Genomic DNA, 17730 nt, shown 5'->3' on the forward strand with positions numbered 1-17730 from the left:
ACAAATCAATCTATAAAATCCTAATATCTGATTTTTCTATACTTTTAAAATGTGTATTTGCTATTGTGATAAGGCCCTTATCAAATTCAATGTGGTTTTTTTCTCTTTTTCTAGTGAAAATTGTTAATGAAAAGTGAGTGATTTCTCCTTAGTAGATAACTGAAGTGTCAAAACCATGCTACAAATGTTTTTCTAGGTCAATTTAGCCTACGCCTATGAAACAAAGGATGCACTGTGTTTAGTTCTGACCATAATGAATGGAGGTGACCTGAAGTTTCATATCTACAACATGGGAAACCCAGGCTTTGAAGAGGAAAGAGCTTTGTTTTATGCAGCAGAGATTCTCTGTGGTTTAGAAGACCTTCACAGAGAAAATACAGTATATAGGTAAGCATTCTTTGGAGTCTTAAGACAACTTTCCCAGGTAGAACAGAATTGTCTGCATCCCCCCTGCTCATGGTGGTACAATGCAGTTTAGGTGTCTCAGTGTCTTTGATGAAATTTTGCAAACCCATGTACAAATGCGGTACGATTCAGTAGTAGTGGAAGGAAGCAGTTGCTTCACTAGAAACATCATGTTTAAATTACACAGAACTAACACAAAACTCCCCCAAATCCTACTCTCAGCATGCACTGAATGACCTAAGAGAATTATGAAAGTTCTTCAAAGAGATTTAATTAAGGAATCAAGTTTCTAGTTGGTATGAAATGGAGATCATTCTATTCAAGCCTCTGTTCTAATTAGATTGTGTTGCATTAGGGGCTATGACACATCAGACATGGGGAAAAAAGAACACCTCTCCTGCCCCATAGGGAGCAGAATATATAGATGATGAAGGGAAAGCTGTGGCCCACGAGCCATGGTAGTTTGCTGTAATTGGTTTCATTCTCTCCTCACATAGTTTGTGCTGGTTTCATTCTCCTCTCATGCAGTTTGTGCTAGAGCAGGTGGAACCACTCTGAAGTCTGGGCACACTGGACAAATGGTGCCTCTTCACTTCCAGCTGAGAGCCAAGAGAGTTTGGAAAGCAGACACCCCCTCCATCCAGGGAGAAGCTGCACATCCTCACAGAGAGCACAACATGCTCTCTGTTGGAGCACTGCTGGTGCTTCAGGACCTGCAGCAAACCTGCATCTCTCCTTGCTACCTCCTACTTTTCCTGCAAAATGAGGCAGTCTCTAGGTCTCCTTTACTGCTGTGGAGCAGGGACACGGCTGGAAGTGTCCTGCAGGCAGCCAGGGACTTCCCTCTCTTCCAGCAGAGTAATTAACACACGAGGGTTTGAGACAAAGGGCACGGATTAATGCCCTAGGACATGGAAACTCTAGTTTTGATTAGCTAGATGAGCCAAGTTCTTGGTTTCCAGGCTGGCTTATGGCTATACACAAACACTCTGTCAGGACTTCTTCGGGTTTACTGGCTGGATAAGAAGGGTGGCTCTAGAGAGAGCTCTCATGGCTCCACAGGGATTTATTTATTTTTCTTTAATCAACAACCAATATAGTTGTAAACAACATTTAATGCTTGTCTTCGTGATCCTAGCTTGTGAAATCATTATTGCTGGCATTCACAGCAGAAGAGGTCCTGTAAATTGATGGAAGAACATCCAAGGACAATATTTCATAGACAATAATATGGTGGTTTGTTGTGCCTTTTTTTTTTTTTTTAACTAAGCTACACTTTAAATCATTGACATGCCCATGTATAATAAGCATTGTGCATATGCTTGTATATAGATAAATTATGATATTGTTCCTTGGAGGAGTTCTCTAACAAATTGCCACTCGGTTGCCTTGCTGTGACTCAGATCCTGCTAGCTCGTACAAGGAGGGCAGACATAGATAATATGCTGATTTATTTGGCACTGGCCCAGAAGTAGAATTTTTCAAGGAACAAAATAGAATTAAATGTTTAATGTCAACTGAAAAATCAGATCATGAGTGACATACCTGGCTTCCTTTTTCTTTAAAAAAACCCATCCTACTATGTTCAGAAAAGTTTTAGGAGGTATTTTATTGTTTCTTAAAAAAAAAAAAAAGTAAATCATAAGCATACCTTATTGATGAAAATGATAAATACATTCATAACGTGACTGGTAAAATGCCATACTAATGCCACTCTCTAATAAAACAAATTAGATCTGGCCATCTAAAATAGTATGGGGCTCTGAGAGAAATGGCATCCTACCTTCTTAAGAACTTGTTTCATGCTCCTCTTAAAAGAGTTGCTAGTTTGCACTTCAGATGGCACATTCATTTTGGTGATGAATGATATTATATCCTGGTAGGTGACATTTTCTAGCAGTATTTCAGGAGCAGCTGCAGAGACCCCTAATTTGTAATACTGCAAAGTGTTTTGGGACCCGTGAGAAGTGCTATATAGGTCAATAAAATATAGCAACTAAACGCTACAGCTTTCTCAAGGTGAATAATTCATAGCAAAACACTTATTCCTCAGACTTAATTTCATTTTCTGTGAACAAAACGCTTCTGAGTAAATCAGAGCATTCCAAAATACCTCCCCATCTCATGCACCAGTGAGGCACGCTCTGTATGTGACCCGAAAAAACAACCGGGCCAGATTTCAGGTTCAGCATCAGATAAAAAGTCAGAATTCCCGTGTCAAACAAGGAGCTTCCATTATATTTCTCAACAGTATCATGTTAGTAAAGGTCAATGGGTTGATTGTTCCTGGAAAGCAAAGAAGAAAACCTTCTGCTTCTCCTCGAATTTATATATATATATATATAATAGCAGTGTAGCAATATATATATATTATAGCAATGCCTGCAAGCTCCAATCTGCATCAAGATCACAATGTCCTAGGCATTACAGTACACAGCAAAGCCTTGTCCACCATGATTAATTGTATTGTTTATGCTGTCCTGTAGAGCAGAACAATGCACTATAGCCTTTCCAGCATGGGCGTAGTGCCAGCAGTTTATGTTTCAGTATGTTTAGGCAAGGCCAGTTTACATTTCGGAAACTGTACGGTTGGGAAGCATATTTACACATAACTGGGTCCACAGAGGAGTGTTAATTCTTCTAGACATTTCAGCACAAAAATCACAGTCCTCCCTGACACTTCCAAGTGTTAGCCATGCAAAGGGAGCCATCCTTGATCCTGAGGAACCGGAGATCTGAAAACAGAAATGACAAGTGATGTCTGGGGGAAGGAAAGTTTGCCTTAATTGCCCTAAATCACAAAGGACTGTAAGGGTTGAACTGTTCTCGGAGCCTTCATGGAGTCTCTTGTTTTTTCATTCAAAGAAAATATCTTTTCTCAGCTAACATGTGGAATCCTTTTCATTTAGCCATAGTCATAGCTTTAGGTGGGACTAATAAGTGCTGGAGTGGAAGATGAAGTAACTAATGAAGTCTAAGTTCTTCAGGTAATAGTTCTTAAGGGATTTGGAATAAGTCTTAAAAAATAAGTAGGAAACGCCCTCCACCACATTGCTCCAGTACTGGGAAACTTCTGCTGATAGGCAGGGAAAGCCCACGGTGATATATTAAACAAAATCACAGATTCCCCTCAGCGTCCAGCTGCCCTTCACATATTTCAGTATTGTTTACTTGGAAAGTAAGCTTGGTATGTTCTTGCTTGAAAAAAATTAAATAAAACCAGACAGGTTTTGAAGTGTCACTTTCAGCATTGTCGAAACTGCCACATATCTGTCTCTGTTCGGAGGAAAACTCACGGCACTGAAGTGATGCAGGAGGCCTCCTGCCCAGGAGGCAGCACGCTGCTCTCCTGTTGGGAGGGTTCCTCTTGCACACCCGCCTCTCTTTGCTCTTTGAAAAGAAATGCGTCTTGCTGGGAAGCTAACAGAATCAAGCTGGTTCACAAATGCAAGGAGGCCTTGAAGAAAGGCGAGACCAAGCACTGCTTGGATTTGGACCAGGCTAAATACTGGGTTTCTGTAGGAATCCATCAGATAAAATCAGGGCAGAAAGCTGTGAATTGAATCCGTGCGCTTCTCCCTGCCTTACCCAGCCACGCTGGTGCCTGATCCAGGCTCCCCCTGCTCCTGGCTGGTTCCTCTGCCCTGTGCTTGTGCAGAGGCTGCTCCTTGCCCCCGTGATGTCTGCATAGCAGCAGGGAGAGCAGCCGTACAGCTCCCGCTTTGACAGAAGCCCCCTGCCACCAGGAGAGGCAGGGATGGAGAGGGGCTGGCACGGACAGCACCTAAAAGCTGCAGCTGGTAGAGCCGGCTTGGTGTGGACAAGCCCTTTATAAGAATGACCTGCCACAGCTGTGCTACATATATGAAAATGGGAGATATTTTTTTCAGAAGTTCATAACTTGGCTGGATTGGGCATTTTCTTTTTTCCACATGAGCAGCGAAAGGCACATCTTTGACATCAGAGTGACCACCTTGCCAGTTTTCGTGGCACTGCTCCAAACCACACAGGCATCAGAGTTTCCTAAATGTTTGTAAGAAGAGTTTTAATCCGGGCACAGCATTCCCCTCTCTGCCCCTCATTTTTCCAAACTAGCTAAAACCGTTATACATGTGCACAAGTGCATGTACACACATTCACGTCACTGGCCTGAGCCAGACGCCAGGCAGAGCAAATCTGAGCCCAGCGGATTGCTGTTATCATTTTCATAAGCAAATAAAATATTTTAAAATGTTTAATATTTTAACAAAAATATTTTATAAAAGGAAATGTTGCAGAGATTTATCAACACGCAGGACTACAAGGCCTGGTTTATAGGGTTTACTGGTCTAGATGGATGAGTCCATTATAGAGTGCATTATGAACTAAAAGCGTGGCTTAGTGGAAAAATGTAACTCCAGTTTAGAAAAAGACATATGGTTTCATTCTAACTACGGGGTGAGTTGCAGAAAGTTGTATTGGTTCCATGAGTTCCTTACTGTTTGAGTTGACACTCAATTGGTTTATTACTAGTAATAAATGCACTCACACACTGTCATATGCTTATGTGATCAAACCCAGCTTCATACAAATAACTGCTATCTTTCATTTGCAGAGATTTGAAGCCAGAAAATATCCTGCTAGATGATTATGGTAAGTCTCAGAGGTTTACAGAGGTTCTTTCACAGTAAAATAGATTAAGTTAGTTTTAGGATACATATTGCACAAAGACAAATAATGCTCTGAAGTGAATAAGAGGCTCAGCATATTCTAATACTATGTCTTGGGGTGGGTGAAGTGCTAGGACTCGCTGCACGGGTGGAAGGAAGCAGCTGTGCTACACAGCAGGGTGTGTTCTTGAGAGCATGACTTTGCTGGTGGTGTCTGCCTTTTTTCCATTGTTTTTCCATCCCTATTGTTACAAGGCTAGCACAACACAAAGGACATTGTGATTTCTAATCTATGCTCCCCACTCCATTTTCAAAAGTACTTTCGTCCTTTGCCGAGCCAGCTCTCATTTTATGCAAAGCCAGGTACCCATTTGCTGCTGAGGGCAGCGGTAATCAAATCTTACGCTGAGTTATAGACCAGATGTAGTCCCTTCAGCCATCAAAGAGTCTCAGAATTATGTCAGCCCATCCATCCACTGTGATCAGTTCAAGATACTTCCCTACAGTATGCTACTCGGTGTCTTTTTTTGGTTTGCTTTGAAATACTTAACACAATCCACTCTAGTCCCTAGCCTCACTGTTAACATTTCACTGCATTATATCCCCCTCGGTAATTCCTCTTTTCCTTATCAATGAAACTGCTCCAATTCGATGATTTAAAACACTCATTTCTTCACATATCATAACAGTAAGTTACAAGAGTATTGTAGTGTTGACAACAGTTGTATTTTTGAGCTAATTTGGAGTCAAACGATTATATCTGCTTTGTGTTGTTTTGTTTGTTTGTTTTTCTTTTTCCTTCCAGGCCATATTAGAATATCTGATTTGGGCCTAGCTGTTAAAATCCCTGAGGGTGAATCAATCCGTGGAAGGGTAGGAACAGTAGGGTATATGGGTAAGTCTTCAGTAGCTCATCTTTTTGACAATTTGCTGGGATTACTTGAGCTTTGGAGATCTTTCTGCCATGTAGGCTTAAGAAAAAGAATTTTTAAAAATCACACTCTGCTGGGTAGAGTTCCCTGCAGCAAACCAGAAAAAATAATAATAATAATAATAAAAAATCTAGAGGAAATCAGAAGTCAGGAAAAGGCTGGACCACAGCAGCTCTTAATGAGACTGGTCTACAATGCTAAATCAGCAAGAAAAATTTAAAAAACAGATAACAACTGGGATTCTAGTGATTTTATCATAGATTTATTTCAGTAGGGTTATGTGCACAAAGGAAAGAAAAGATTTCTTTCTCGTTGCTACTTTGTATAGTATTTAAAAAGTATTTGTATGTTTGTGATGAAGTGGCTAAGTCCACATCTATGTTTTGCTATTTGGACAGTGGGAGGCTACACAAAAGAGTAGAGATTTGTACATGGGTAAAAAACACACTCCCAGATTTAACTAGAACTGTTTTTGAAATTGAATGTGATTATTTTCATGCATTCTCTGGGTAGGCATCCTTTGTGGAATAAAAATTGCATATGTTTATTTGACTAAATAGAAACTAGCTGATATGAGCCACTGTTGTATCATATGGAAGCTTTAATGAAAGCAAGCAAATCAGCTGTCATTTCTAGGTTTTGTTATTTCAGTGTAAGTCTGTGTACACACTAAGACTCTGTGCCCATGAACATATGTGTATGTGTTTTTGTAACTATGTATGGAAGGTAAGGATGCCTGCAAGGAAGTGACTATAAGCCCACAGCAAACTGGATGTTTGCAACACAAAACAAGTAGATTTATTTTGTTATTTTTTTTTAAAGGAGGGAAAATAAATTATAAATTGAATGAAAAGACAGAATTTGCTTTTGGATAAATGTCACTGTTGTTTACAGGATGTGTGCTTGTATGTCATTTTGTAAACAGAGAAGTCTGGAAGCACTCTTAAGACTGGGCCCCTCCTTAATACTTAGCTTCAACTTGGTTTTGTTTTGTTTTGTTTTTCAATTGGTCTGACTTGGTAGAGAACTCAGAAGACAGCATGAACATGGCATGTAGAGAAAAGAACATGGCATGTAACATGCTGCATTTTCTGTAATTCACTCAAGAGAAATCGGGAGGTATTTTTATATTCTGCCCACCATTCTCTCTTCCCGCCAACATCAAACATTGTCACAGGATACATCTTTCTCCTCCACAGCTCCAGAAGTGTTGAACAACCAGAGATATACACTCAGCCCTGACTACTGGGGGCTGGGCTGTCTCATTTATGAAATGATTGCTGGGCAATCACCATTTCGTGGAAGGAAAGAGAAGGTGAAGAGGGAAGAAGTGGACAGAAGAGTGCTGGAGACAGAGGAGGTGTACTCCCATAAGTTTTCTGAGGAGGCCAAGTCCATCTGTAAAATGGTAAGGGGCTTGAAGGCCCGCTGTGGCAGCTGCATTAGCAAGCTGCATCTGACACGTTCTGAGAGGTAATGCGGTACCGTAGAGGGGCTGCAGAGACAAGCAATAATCAAGCTCATCTGTTGATGGGATGACTGCATTCTTTATTCATTCAAATTGTGTTTATTTGGGATCATGGTCATTTTGAGTCCTCTCCAAAGTTTTATGGCCAAGGGAGCGGTATCTATTCTCGTGAGACTTTGAATGTTAGTTTGTAGTCAAGAATGCCTTTCTGTGTTTTATAATCTTGTAGAAAAAATAAAAAGGACTTGATGATGCAAGACTCTCAGTGTCTCCTGCAAGGAACTGAAAACCCCATGCTTCCATTGTCTTTGGTGAGAGCTGGGGGTAAGCAGGACAAAGATTATGCAATGCAATTATTGTGACACTCAAATGTTGTCCCACCCCATCTCACTAACTTTGTTAGCAACTTTTCCCCCAGGGTGCCAGGGTATCCAGCTTTTTTTAATACTGTTGAGCTGTCCTTTAAAATGTTTTCTCACCCTTTCAGCTGGGAGTCATTTTCATAGCACAATAGCCATGTCTGACAATGGAAATCCTCAAACCCTTTGAGAAATCTCAAAGCTGTGTCTGAATTCATCAATGTCTTGTCGACATCCATCTTTAGAAGACTGAATTGTAATTTGGAAATGGATGTAGCCTTATTCTTGATTTGTTTGCTAGAGTGAAGTCTCCTTTGGAGACAGTGACATATCTATGTAAACTGTAGAGAAAGAATGAAGGGAGAGAAAGATCAACAAATAGGTAGTGAGAGTTGCACCAACATCTTGTGCAATAGGCAAGCAAACAGCATATCAACAACATTCTGGTTGGCTGGCTTCGTGAAGAGACACTGAAGTCTCCTTGCAAAGTAATAATGGTAGCATTGCCAAGTATCATGCCTGGAAGTCATTAACTCACAGCGCACCAACTCATTGCTGAATCCCCAGGGTAGTAATTAACTGACATCACTCTTGATAGATACTTTAGGCCATACACTGCCCTTAATCTGCGATTCAGAGCCCCAGCGTAAAAAGATGTAGGACAGCCACAGGCTAATACAGACCATTTCATGTGCTCAAAAGGTCTGCCTTTTTTTCTCTAGTAGCATCTCAACTCCTACCAGGTGAAGAGCAGAGTCTGCTGGGGTGGCAGAGAGTTTGTGCACTTCCGAGTACTAGCATGAAATGAAAATGTCACAAGGCAAAAATGCTTTGCTTGTTCTATAGTTAGTTGCAGGCATGAGACATAAAATAATTAAAGTATACTTTGTAGAAAAATAACCAAGCCTGTGAGAATTTAAAAGCCGAGAAGAATTAAATGTAGCATTGATAGGATAGTACTGGGGGAGTAGACAGCGAAAGTCAACGTGTTGAAGTGGTCATTTTCATCTTCAAGCCATAGAACCCATGGTTTCAGAGAACCTCAGGAAATGATCTGTTTCATTCTCTTGCCCCATGGAAGGCATGAACTGTACGAAAATCACCCCTGACAACTTGGTCATTACTACTTTACTGTCCAATCACAAGTCATGTTTGTTTAGGTGGTTTGTGCAAACTCTTAATGGATCCAAAGAGAATGCTGTCCTTTGTGAACATTAACGCATTAAAATTGCTGTGTCTTAAGACAAGAAGAGCCTTACTTCTGATAATGAGTATGATGAAATATGAGGTTTTCCATCCAAAAGTCATTTTTTAAAAAGAGTCTTTAAAAATCCAAGATTCAAATACATTTTCTCAAATTCTTTTGGCTCTTTATATTGAAAACCTGAACTTTGTTGCTTTGTATCAGCATCTTATCAGGGAACAAAAAAAATAGGTATAATTAAGTTTCCATCATACCTGCAAAATCAAGCATAAAGCCGTAGTACATAAATTCAACTTGGGCCATCAGAAAGATCCAAACACAACAGGCTTACCTGTAGCATACTCTTCAGGGCAAGAGTGAGGAACATGTTTTCCACCATGTCTCCTAATCTTCTCTTCAAAGCGTACTCCGTGATCTGATAGCCTTACCATCAGGAAATATATTGCCTTTATTCACTTACTCGTGAAAACCCTTTAGTGTCACCCCATATCAACCTTCCCCCCCTTGGATGTTTATGCCCTTTGTGTTTTTGCAGGGACATATCTTAGCTCCCATTAATCATCATCCATCCCATATTTCCATGTTTCATTTTCTAAGTCATTTCCCATAAATCAGCCCTCATTTTGGACTGAAGCAGAGATGAATAATAAATAATTAGGAACAGGGGCAGCTGGCTTTCTGGGAAGCTCCCCAACCCATAGTTCCCATATAACATAACTGCTTCATGTTTTGTTTTGTTGTTTTTTTCTCTGAAAAAATCCTATCTTTCTAGGAAATACTTTCCGTTTGTTGTTGTTATGACATATACCTCATTGATGTACACGTGTGTTTCCCCGACAAGTGCAGTCTTGCATCCAAGGATGTGACTTGAAGTGCATTCAAGTGAACAGTACTGGATGAGCCCTTCTTGCTGTGCTCTTCTCTCACTCTGTCAGTGTCCTGTTTGCCTACATTTCCTGCAGACTAGCTTTCCTGTCATGTCTTATTCCTACAGCTCCCATTTTAGTCAACAGAAGGGATCTCTGATTGGAGAGTGCAAAGAAGACAGAGCCAGACCCTTCTCAGTGGTGCCCAGTGACAGAAAAAGAGGCAATGGGCACAAACTGAAACACAGGAGGTGCCCTCTGAACATCAGGAAACACTTTCTCACTGTGAGGGTAGTCAAATACTGGAACAGGTTGCCAAGAGTGGCTTTGGAGTCCTCACATTTGGAGATATCCAAAATCCAACTGGACGTGGCCTTGCACCTGCTCTAGGTGACGCTGCTTTGAGCAGGGGGGTTGGACTGGACAACCTACAGAGGTCCCTTCCAAGCCTCAGCTGTTCTGTAATTCTGATATCTGATTCCTTCCTGAAGTGCCATCCTAACCAACTACAAGATGATGGATTCTTTTTCTCCTAAAACCAATTTCTTCTGTTCTTCACTCACCACCAGAACCACTGTCATCATACTGCTGCTACTCCTGTCTGCTTTCATCCCTTCTCTCTGCTTTCGTCTCTGGAAACCAACTTATTCATATATTTTTATACCTTAAAGTTTATCAGTGCTGCCTAAGACTTACTTTCGGCAGAATAACTCGCACTCTTCAAATGATTATTACTGCTACAGCGAGTGGTAATAATAATAATACTAAAAAAAATAAATAATAATATCTACTATTGTAAGCCTTTGCAATGAGCTTTATTGTCACCCATGCCTGAGAGTTTTGACTCTTCTACATTTGGCCAGATTGGGCTGTGATTATCATAACTATAAGCAGTGCAATATACAATCATTTATGCCATTCTAGCATCCTCAGTCCCCACAACACTGTCTTGTTTTGTTTATTAAATCAGAGATATCTATAGTATTACTCTTCTATTCTCTAGAAATTGTTAAAAATAGTATGTTTGTTTCAGGGTTGAAATTTATGTTGGTGATCCCTTTATTTGATCAGCTTGGTCAATGGAATTGGTTTTACTATTCCCCTTCTCTCTTTTCATGAATTTCCCTTACTCCTGTAATTTTAAGACTACCATCTTTGAACTTAGAGTTATTTATTATATGGTATGATCTGGATATGAACTGACTGATCACATGAAGATAAATAAAGCAGTGCTTTGGGGACTGCTGTCTTTTTTTAGCAATCCTCACAACGCTTGTTTCTTTTTGTAAAGGAAGCAAAACAAAGTCCTGGAAAAAGTCTCAGACATTGCAGAGTTTGAATCCCCAGCTGGGATCAAATAAGTGACATGAAAATATCAAAGTTCTTTTTATCAAGAAAAATGTAACTTCACCGTTGCTACTCAAAGAGTCTTCTTTGAAAGTCCTTTTCTAGTCATGCTTTGTCTGTTAAGTCTAGACTAAATCCTGCCCTTACTTAGACACATCCAGTGTCACCTGGAGCCTTTATTACCAGGACATAAAGCTCTGCTGCTTGGTATAACTTCATGCCTAAGCCATCTTCAGATCTGTGGCTCTGTGAATTCTCTATAGGCTTAGGCTGTAGAATTACACTGAAACTATGCTTGAATGGGTCGTTGCACTGCCATTCTGGGAGGGCTTGTCATCAGACTCATGTAGTTCCTTTTGTTCTGCTCTTTATTCATTTCAAATACATCCTTTGAAACTGAATTAAACAAAACTGTAGAGATGACTCAAAACATAAAGCTGTTATCTCTGTTTTCTTTCCCTGGAGAGATTCCCAAATGGGATGCACATTTCAGGCTCATACACAGGTTTACAATTGCAGAAAGCTTCTGGAGCTGCAGGAAATGGTATAAGATTCATTATTACTTAGAGAAAGGATGGACTTTCCCTTCTGAGAACTATTCTAGTCCATGCTATTTCTTGGCATCCACAACGGAAGCCAGGAGAAGCATCTAGTTTTGTTTGCTGCCATCTCTAGAGCTGGCTGTATCTAGAGCTTATCAAAATCCCCAAATGTCTTATTTTTTCTCCATTGTGACTCTCCTGGGGTTCTCCTCAAGAGACAGGCAGTTGCTTCACTGCTGTTGGGCTTTACATGGAAATCCCATCCTTTCTGTTGTCTTTCAGTCCCAGTCCATCCCAGCAGCCTGTTCCCTTTTATGTCTTTCAGCCCACAGTGGCTAGCCACCCATGACCAACTGCATTCATACTCCAGAGACTTTCTTCTTGCATCAGAGGTTACTGAATACTTCCATCATAGAGGAGCCCAGGACCCCCCAGGCAGCTTTTTTCTATCCTCAGCCATTCCATCCTCTGACCCCACACACCAAACAACTTCTAACATTTACAGCCTGTCAAGGGTAAATTCCCAGATTAGATTAGTCTTCCCACCTAGTTCAGAAGCAGAAAAATCACTGGCTGCACAGACAGACAGTATCCCCCTTTCTTCCCTTCACAGCTGACTTTTAGAGCAGAAACTGCCGAGGACTCCTTTATCACCTACAGGCAGGCCCAAATCTACCCCTTACTATTGCAACTTGCTCTGCGGAGCACTGATCCTGAGAGCTTCAAGGTATCATTTTCAAAAGTGTATCAGAGCCATGGGTAGTACAAGTGGTCCTTTGGAATTCAGATTCTTCCACCTGTCAGGAAAGCCCTCTCAGCATGAAAATTAAAGATTAAGAGAATTAACATCTCTTCTGCCCTGCTACAGTAGAACAAACCAGATCTTGACTGGAAATTCCAAAGTAATCTTCTTTACACAGGCTAAATCAAGATGCCTGTTGGGATTAAAACAAGAAAAAGAGAAAAAGAAAACTTGCCTCAAGACCATGAGAGTTCACAGTCTCATACATGCTCCAGAGAGGTGCCCTGAGAGAGATCTTTTCCTCTGAGCTGGATAAGTGATGTTGTATCACATAAATCTATGTGCTCAGAGGACAGTAAGGCATAGAGATGTTTCTCCAAATCTTTCTCTGTCTCTTTGATCCAGCCACTCTTGGTGACCAACCTTTGTTCCCAACATTTAGACTGCAGCAGCACTAGATGCAGAGGAAACTGTGAGGAACTGTGCTATTTGCAGGTTGGAAGCTGCTCTGGTGGCCAGAATTAGAGGCTTTTCCACCGTCTCTCAGTCCTTACAGGCTCTTTTGGCTGTTGCCGCTGCTACTGCTGAGGCAGGCAGAGCTGAGCAAAACATTATTATTTCATGTGTCCAATACCATCTCGTCCTGTCCCATCCCACCCCGCACCTTTTCTGGGTTCTTAGCCTCTGCCATTGTAGCTTGCTCAGGACTGGCTGGAGGATGGTCTCTGCATATGTGGGGAACATTCAGATTGTTGAAGCCATTTGCTGCCTCAGGCTGAAAATGAGTCCCCTAGCAAGACATGCAGAACTCAGGAGGCTGTGGAAGTAAGATAAGAAAACCACTGATGCCCAGGGGGTAGCAGGGCATTCAGAGAAGCCTAAAGAGCTGTGACCCTGTAAACCAATGATAAACACGAGAAAATTCAGCTCTAGCCTGGCACCAGAGGAAGGACTTGTGAGCTCCCATTAGCAACAAACAGTCTTTTCAAGGTTCCCCTTCATTGAGTTGATGTGGCTGAGACAGAAACATTACCAGAACATAGTGGAGCATACCCTGAGCTTGAAAGCCTACAATCAACAACTCCAGACAACCTTGCCCTAGCAGGGAAGCTGCCTGGATCCTGGTTCCCAACCTTCTGCAGGGCTGCACCTGATCATCTACTTGATCTCCTAAAATGCTTCTTCTTCTCTTTGACCCTTCCAGAGCTATTTGCCTCTTGCTCTCCTGAGTGAGCCCCAGCCAGGAGTTGCAAGGTACAGCTCAGCATGCTGACTGCCATGGCTGTCGGATACAACTAGTAAGGTTTAACTAGTAGGGCTCCCAAGGGCTGTCCCGTGACGGTCTCAGATGCTCAGGGAACCCAAACCACTCTACAGTCCTGCATGGCAGCAGAGTCCCCCTTGGGCATACAGTCCCAGGGAGTTTTTCTAATCCCACCTGGGGAGGGGCCAAGGGGAGACGGTTGCACTTCAGCTCCAGCGCTGGAGCAGCCAAGTGCGAGTCGGGAGACGAGAAAAAGGCCTGAACCTTTCTTCCCCGCACCAAGAGACGTGACCCCCTTTCCGGCAAAAGAGCCCCCGACACAGCTCCGAGGCCGTTCACCCGAGGCCGTTCACGCACCGGGAGCCTCCGTGCGGAGGACCGGAACGCCTCGCCGCTGCGGGCCGGGCCCCGAGTGCGCTCCGGCTGCCCCGGCGCCGCCTCCGCCGCGGCTCGGTGCCTGCCCGCGCTGCCCTTTCCTCTGCTGCCCCCCGGTGGCCCCGGGCGGCCCGGCAGCCGCGCTCCCCTCCGCCAGGGCTGCGCCAGGCCTCCCCCTCCTGCCCCTCTCTCCTCCGTTCCCCAGCCGGCCGTGAGGGCCGCAGCGGCCACCCTACGGCCTTGATGCTAATGCAGGCTGCCTTGGCCACCTTCCTTCAGCAGCCGTTTGGAAATTAGGGCATCACAAGAGCTGAGCGGTGGTGTGTCAGCTAGGCTGCGTGCATGTCTCTGCAAGACGTACCATTCTTGTGGAAAAGAGCTGGGGGGTTTTATTTCCTCCGTGTATGGATTAAGTCTTTCCCCCAGAATGGAGACTCGAGCAAAACTAACCTAAAAGCTTTCGTAAACATGACTATTTTCAATGCACATTTAGTTTTCTGTTGCACTAAGGCACAAGTTATGCATCTCTTTAACGAGCAGATGAGATCTCTGGGCAGATTATGAGTTCTACTTCCCTCCTGTAGCTTAGAGAGTATGTCATCCAGGCTTCCTTGAAGATGAAGGGAGAGAATAAATGGAAACAGATTTGTGAACCTTCACTTTTCATTAGATTGCCTGAAGGCAGTGATACATTAAGAAATGTCCCTGTCACAAGTGAGAATCGTTTTGCACCAGTCATTTGCTTGCTGAGCTGTCGCCCTTCAACTGTTAGACATGATCTCTTTTAAAGACATTGATTTAGCCTACTCAACTCTATGCATATGATTTAAATGAAGATTTGGCTGCATGTTCTGTGTCCTTATCCACCAACTAGCATGTGCCAGAGGTGTTCTTCTGTTTAACTGTTTTCTTTCAGATGAAATACTCCATACCTACAAGGTCCTCCAGGATCTGCCACCCCTGTGTTTTTGTTTATGGACCTGCTTATCTTATACACAGAGGATGCTGAGTTCAGTTAGTCTTCATTGCTCCATTATGAGTACCCAAGAAGTAGGCAGGACTTGCTGTAGCAGGTAGTGGTAGTGCATTGCCTTTCTCTGAAAATAAACGAGACTGAACTGAAGATGCTTACTGATACTGGTGCACTGAATCATCTTCTGGGTGAAGTCAGGTAGCTCCATGGACAAAACACCCCTTGACTTCAGCAGAGATAGGCCTTTGAGGACAAAGTGTGGGTTTAATGTGTCATGTGATATACTAGAGTATGCTGTGGTGGGGGAAATATAATTTGGTAGTGAATTAACCCTGTCTAAGCAACACAAGAAAAATATTTTTACAAGAATGCAATGAAAAAAAAAAAGAAAAAGGAAAAAAAAGAGAGAGAGAGAAAAATCACATGGGACTTATGACTATGTATTTATATATGCCATGAAGGTATGTCAGACCTCTTCCAGAAAATGTCTGCTGAAAGTAAGCACAAGAAGCAATGTCTATTTTGACTGTAAACACTTTACAGCAGGTAATTTTCAAAGGGTTTGACCAGCAGTTAGAACACTGGGATCCTAATGCATTTAAGTTTGGCCATTAAATAGCAGCAATTACAATTCCCCTCTGTACTTCCCTCTGGGTATATTAACAAACAGCTGGAGATATAAATATCATTGAGGAGCTCTTGCTTTTCTGACATTCATACCAATCTTCTTGGCATGTTTCAGCTCCTCACCAAAGACATGAAGCAGCGGCTGGGTTGTCAAGGGGAAGGCGCAACAGAAGTGAAGAGGCACCCCTTTTTCAAGAGCATGAATTTCAAGCGGTTGGAAGCAGGAATGCTGGATCCTCCCTTTGTCCCTGATGTAAGTACGATACACAGAACACCCACTGGCCTCTTTCAAGAGATTTGTTTCTAAAATAACTTCCCATTTTTAGAGCTGTCATCACTGCATATGTGGGTAGCAGACCTAGGAAGATGTGATAAGCAATAGGGCTGAAGCGGGGAGGCTAAGAGGAGGAGGAGGGCTGCTCTGTAGATATGTGTGCATGCAGGTAGGTGGGCCTCTACATAGGGTGTTAACCTGGGGCTTCTTTCATTCCCACTTATTTTACCAGTGTTCTTGTGTGACACTGGAGACACCGCTATATCTGTTCATGCCTCAATTCCCAAGCTTTAAACTAGGAACCTCTATGTTCTCTTAGCCATAGTAGTAGTGTGAGAATAAATATGCTCGGGACCAGATGGTGCTTGGAAAAATCAGCAATGAAAGCCATATGTATACACATAGGTATATAGACATATATGCTGAGGTGAGATCAGAATTAGAAAGTCCAGAGCTTGAAAGAACTGAGGAATGAGCTGGATCCTTATGAAAACAGGCATTTGTTACAGAAAGTCTGAGTAGGTTCAGATAACGTGTCACCTCAGGCAGAATGCTTGGAGCTGAAATAGCATTTTTAACTTGTTAGTGTTCGTGGGGAGTAGAACCCAATGCTGAGTCCTTACTCAGGTTTACACACCAGTCTCGCACATACTGAAAGACTGTTGCATTGGCAATAAGAAAACTTTTTCCACCCTTTTATGGTATAGATCTCTACCCCAGTGCAGAGTTATCTGATTATTTTCCTCCTGCAGGGCTCTCTTTCTGGGTAGGCCTCCTGTCCGTAAAGTTCCCATATGGTTCTAAGTAAACACTGCCATTTTAACTTATTAAGGAAAGTAACATCTTGGCAGCTCTCATTCACGTTGCTGCAAACTCAACCAAACCAAAGTGGTTTAAAAGCTACAAAAGTTTACTTTAGCTGCTCTGGTTTTGCTTTACATTTTACTATGCGGCCTAGTTATTCCTGCCAATTAGCCCATGGTGTTACGACCTGCTTTAGTGGGAAGAAATAGGAGACAAGCTACTATTTCTTTCTGATGTAGAAAATTAGAAAATTCTGGGCTGAAATTTGGGATTCGCCAGAGTGTATTAAAAGCTTAACTGTGGCATGTAAGGCCCAGAAGGCACCTCTTATAGACATATTTGCTAAAGCAGAGGCACATAAATTTTTATGGCTATTTATTGGGAACTCAAGAGCTGCCTCTAATTTAAATTATTTGGCACTTCATCCATAGATTTTGAAGTCTTTACTGAAGTCAGCTGAATCGCCCAAAGCTATATAGCCAATGGCAGAGGTTGTAATCCAACACATCTTTCTCCATCCTCCTCTAGCCTTCTCTGTCTCCACAAAGATGTTGCGGATTGCAGCCACCAGAAATGCAAAGAGATGCAGCCTCCAGCAAATACGACTTTTGTTAGGAATTAGTTTGATTTGTTTGGCCACGCTGCTCAGCTCTAGGTAAAATACTGCACAGTTGGACCACTGGGCTGTGCAGTCATGATACCATGTGTTGACAATATAATTCAACATGTGCTTGAGTTTGTTAGGTTGGGCTAATTCCTCAAGCCACCCCTCAATTATTCCTGTGCCTCAAAGGGTAACTTTGTGTGGCTAATGGGAGCTCTCTAAGCGCACAAATGACCACACTATGTCATGTAGCCAGTGATGACTATTTCTGTTTTCTATGACTGACTGCTGGAAT

At 42.3% G+C, this 17730-nt stretch overlaps 1 protein-coding gene across 5 annotated transcripts in view; it reads left to right on the forward strand.

Annotated features, from left to right (window-relative positions):
* Nucleotides 1–17730, forward strand: part of GRK5 (G protein-coupled receptor kinase 5) — a 175432-nt gene that overhangs the window by 147233 nt on the left and 10469 nt on the right. For all 5 annotated transcript variants that reach the window (XM_080597411.1, XM_080597412.1, XM_080597413.1 and 2 more), the window contains 5 exons: nucleotides 197–387; nucleotides 5000–5037; nucleotides 5860–5949; nucleotides 7186–7394; nucleotides 15869–16006. In XM_080597411.1, coding sequence (XP_080453537.1) covers nucleotides 197–387; nucleotides 5000–5037; nucleotides 5860–5949; nucleotides 7186–7394; nucleotides 15869–16006 — 666 coding nt within the window. The remainder of the gene's footprint in view (nucleotides 1–196; nucleotides 388–4999; nucleotides 5038–5859; nucleotides 5950–7185; nucleotides 7395–15868; nucleotides 16007–17730) is intronic.

The sequence above is a fragment of the Anser brachyrhynchus genome (genome assembly GCF_964034855.1).
Source record: "Anser brachyrhynchus genome assembly, chromosome: 6".
NCBI lineage: Eukaryota > Metazoa > Chordata > Aves > Anseriformes > Anatidae > Anser > Anser brachyrhynchus.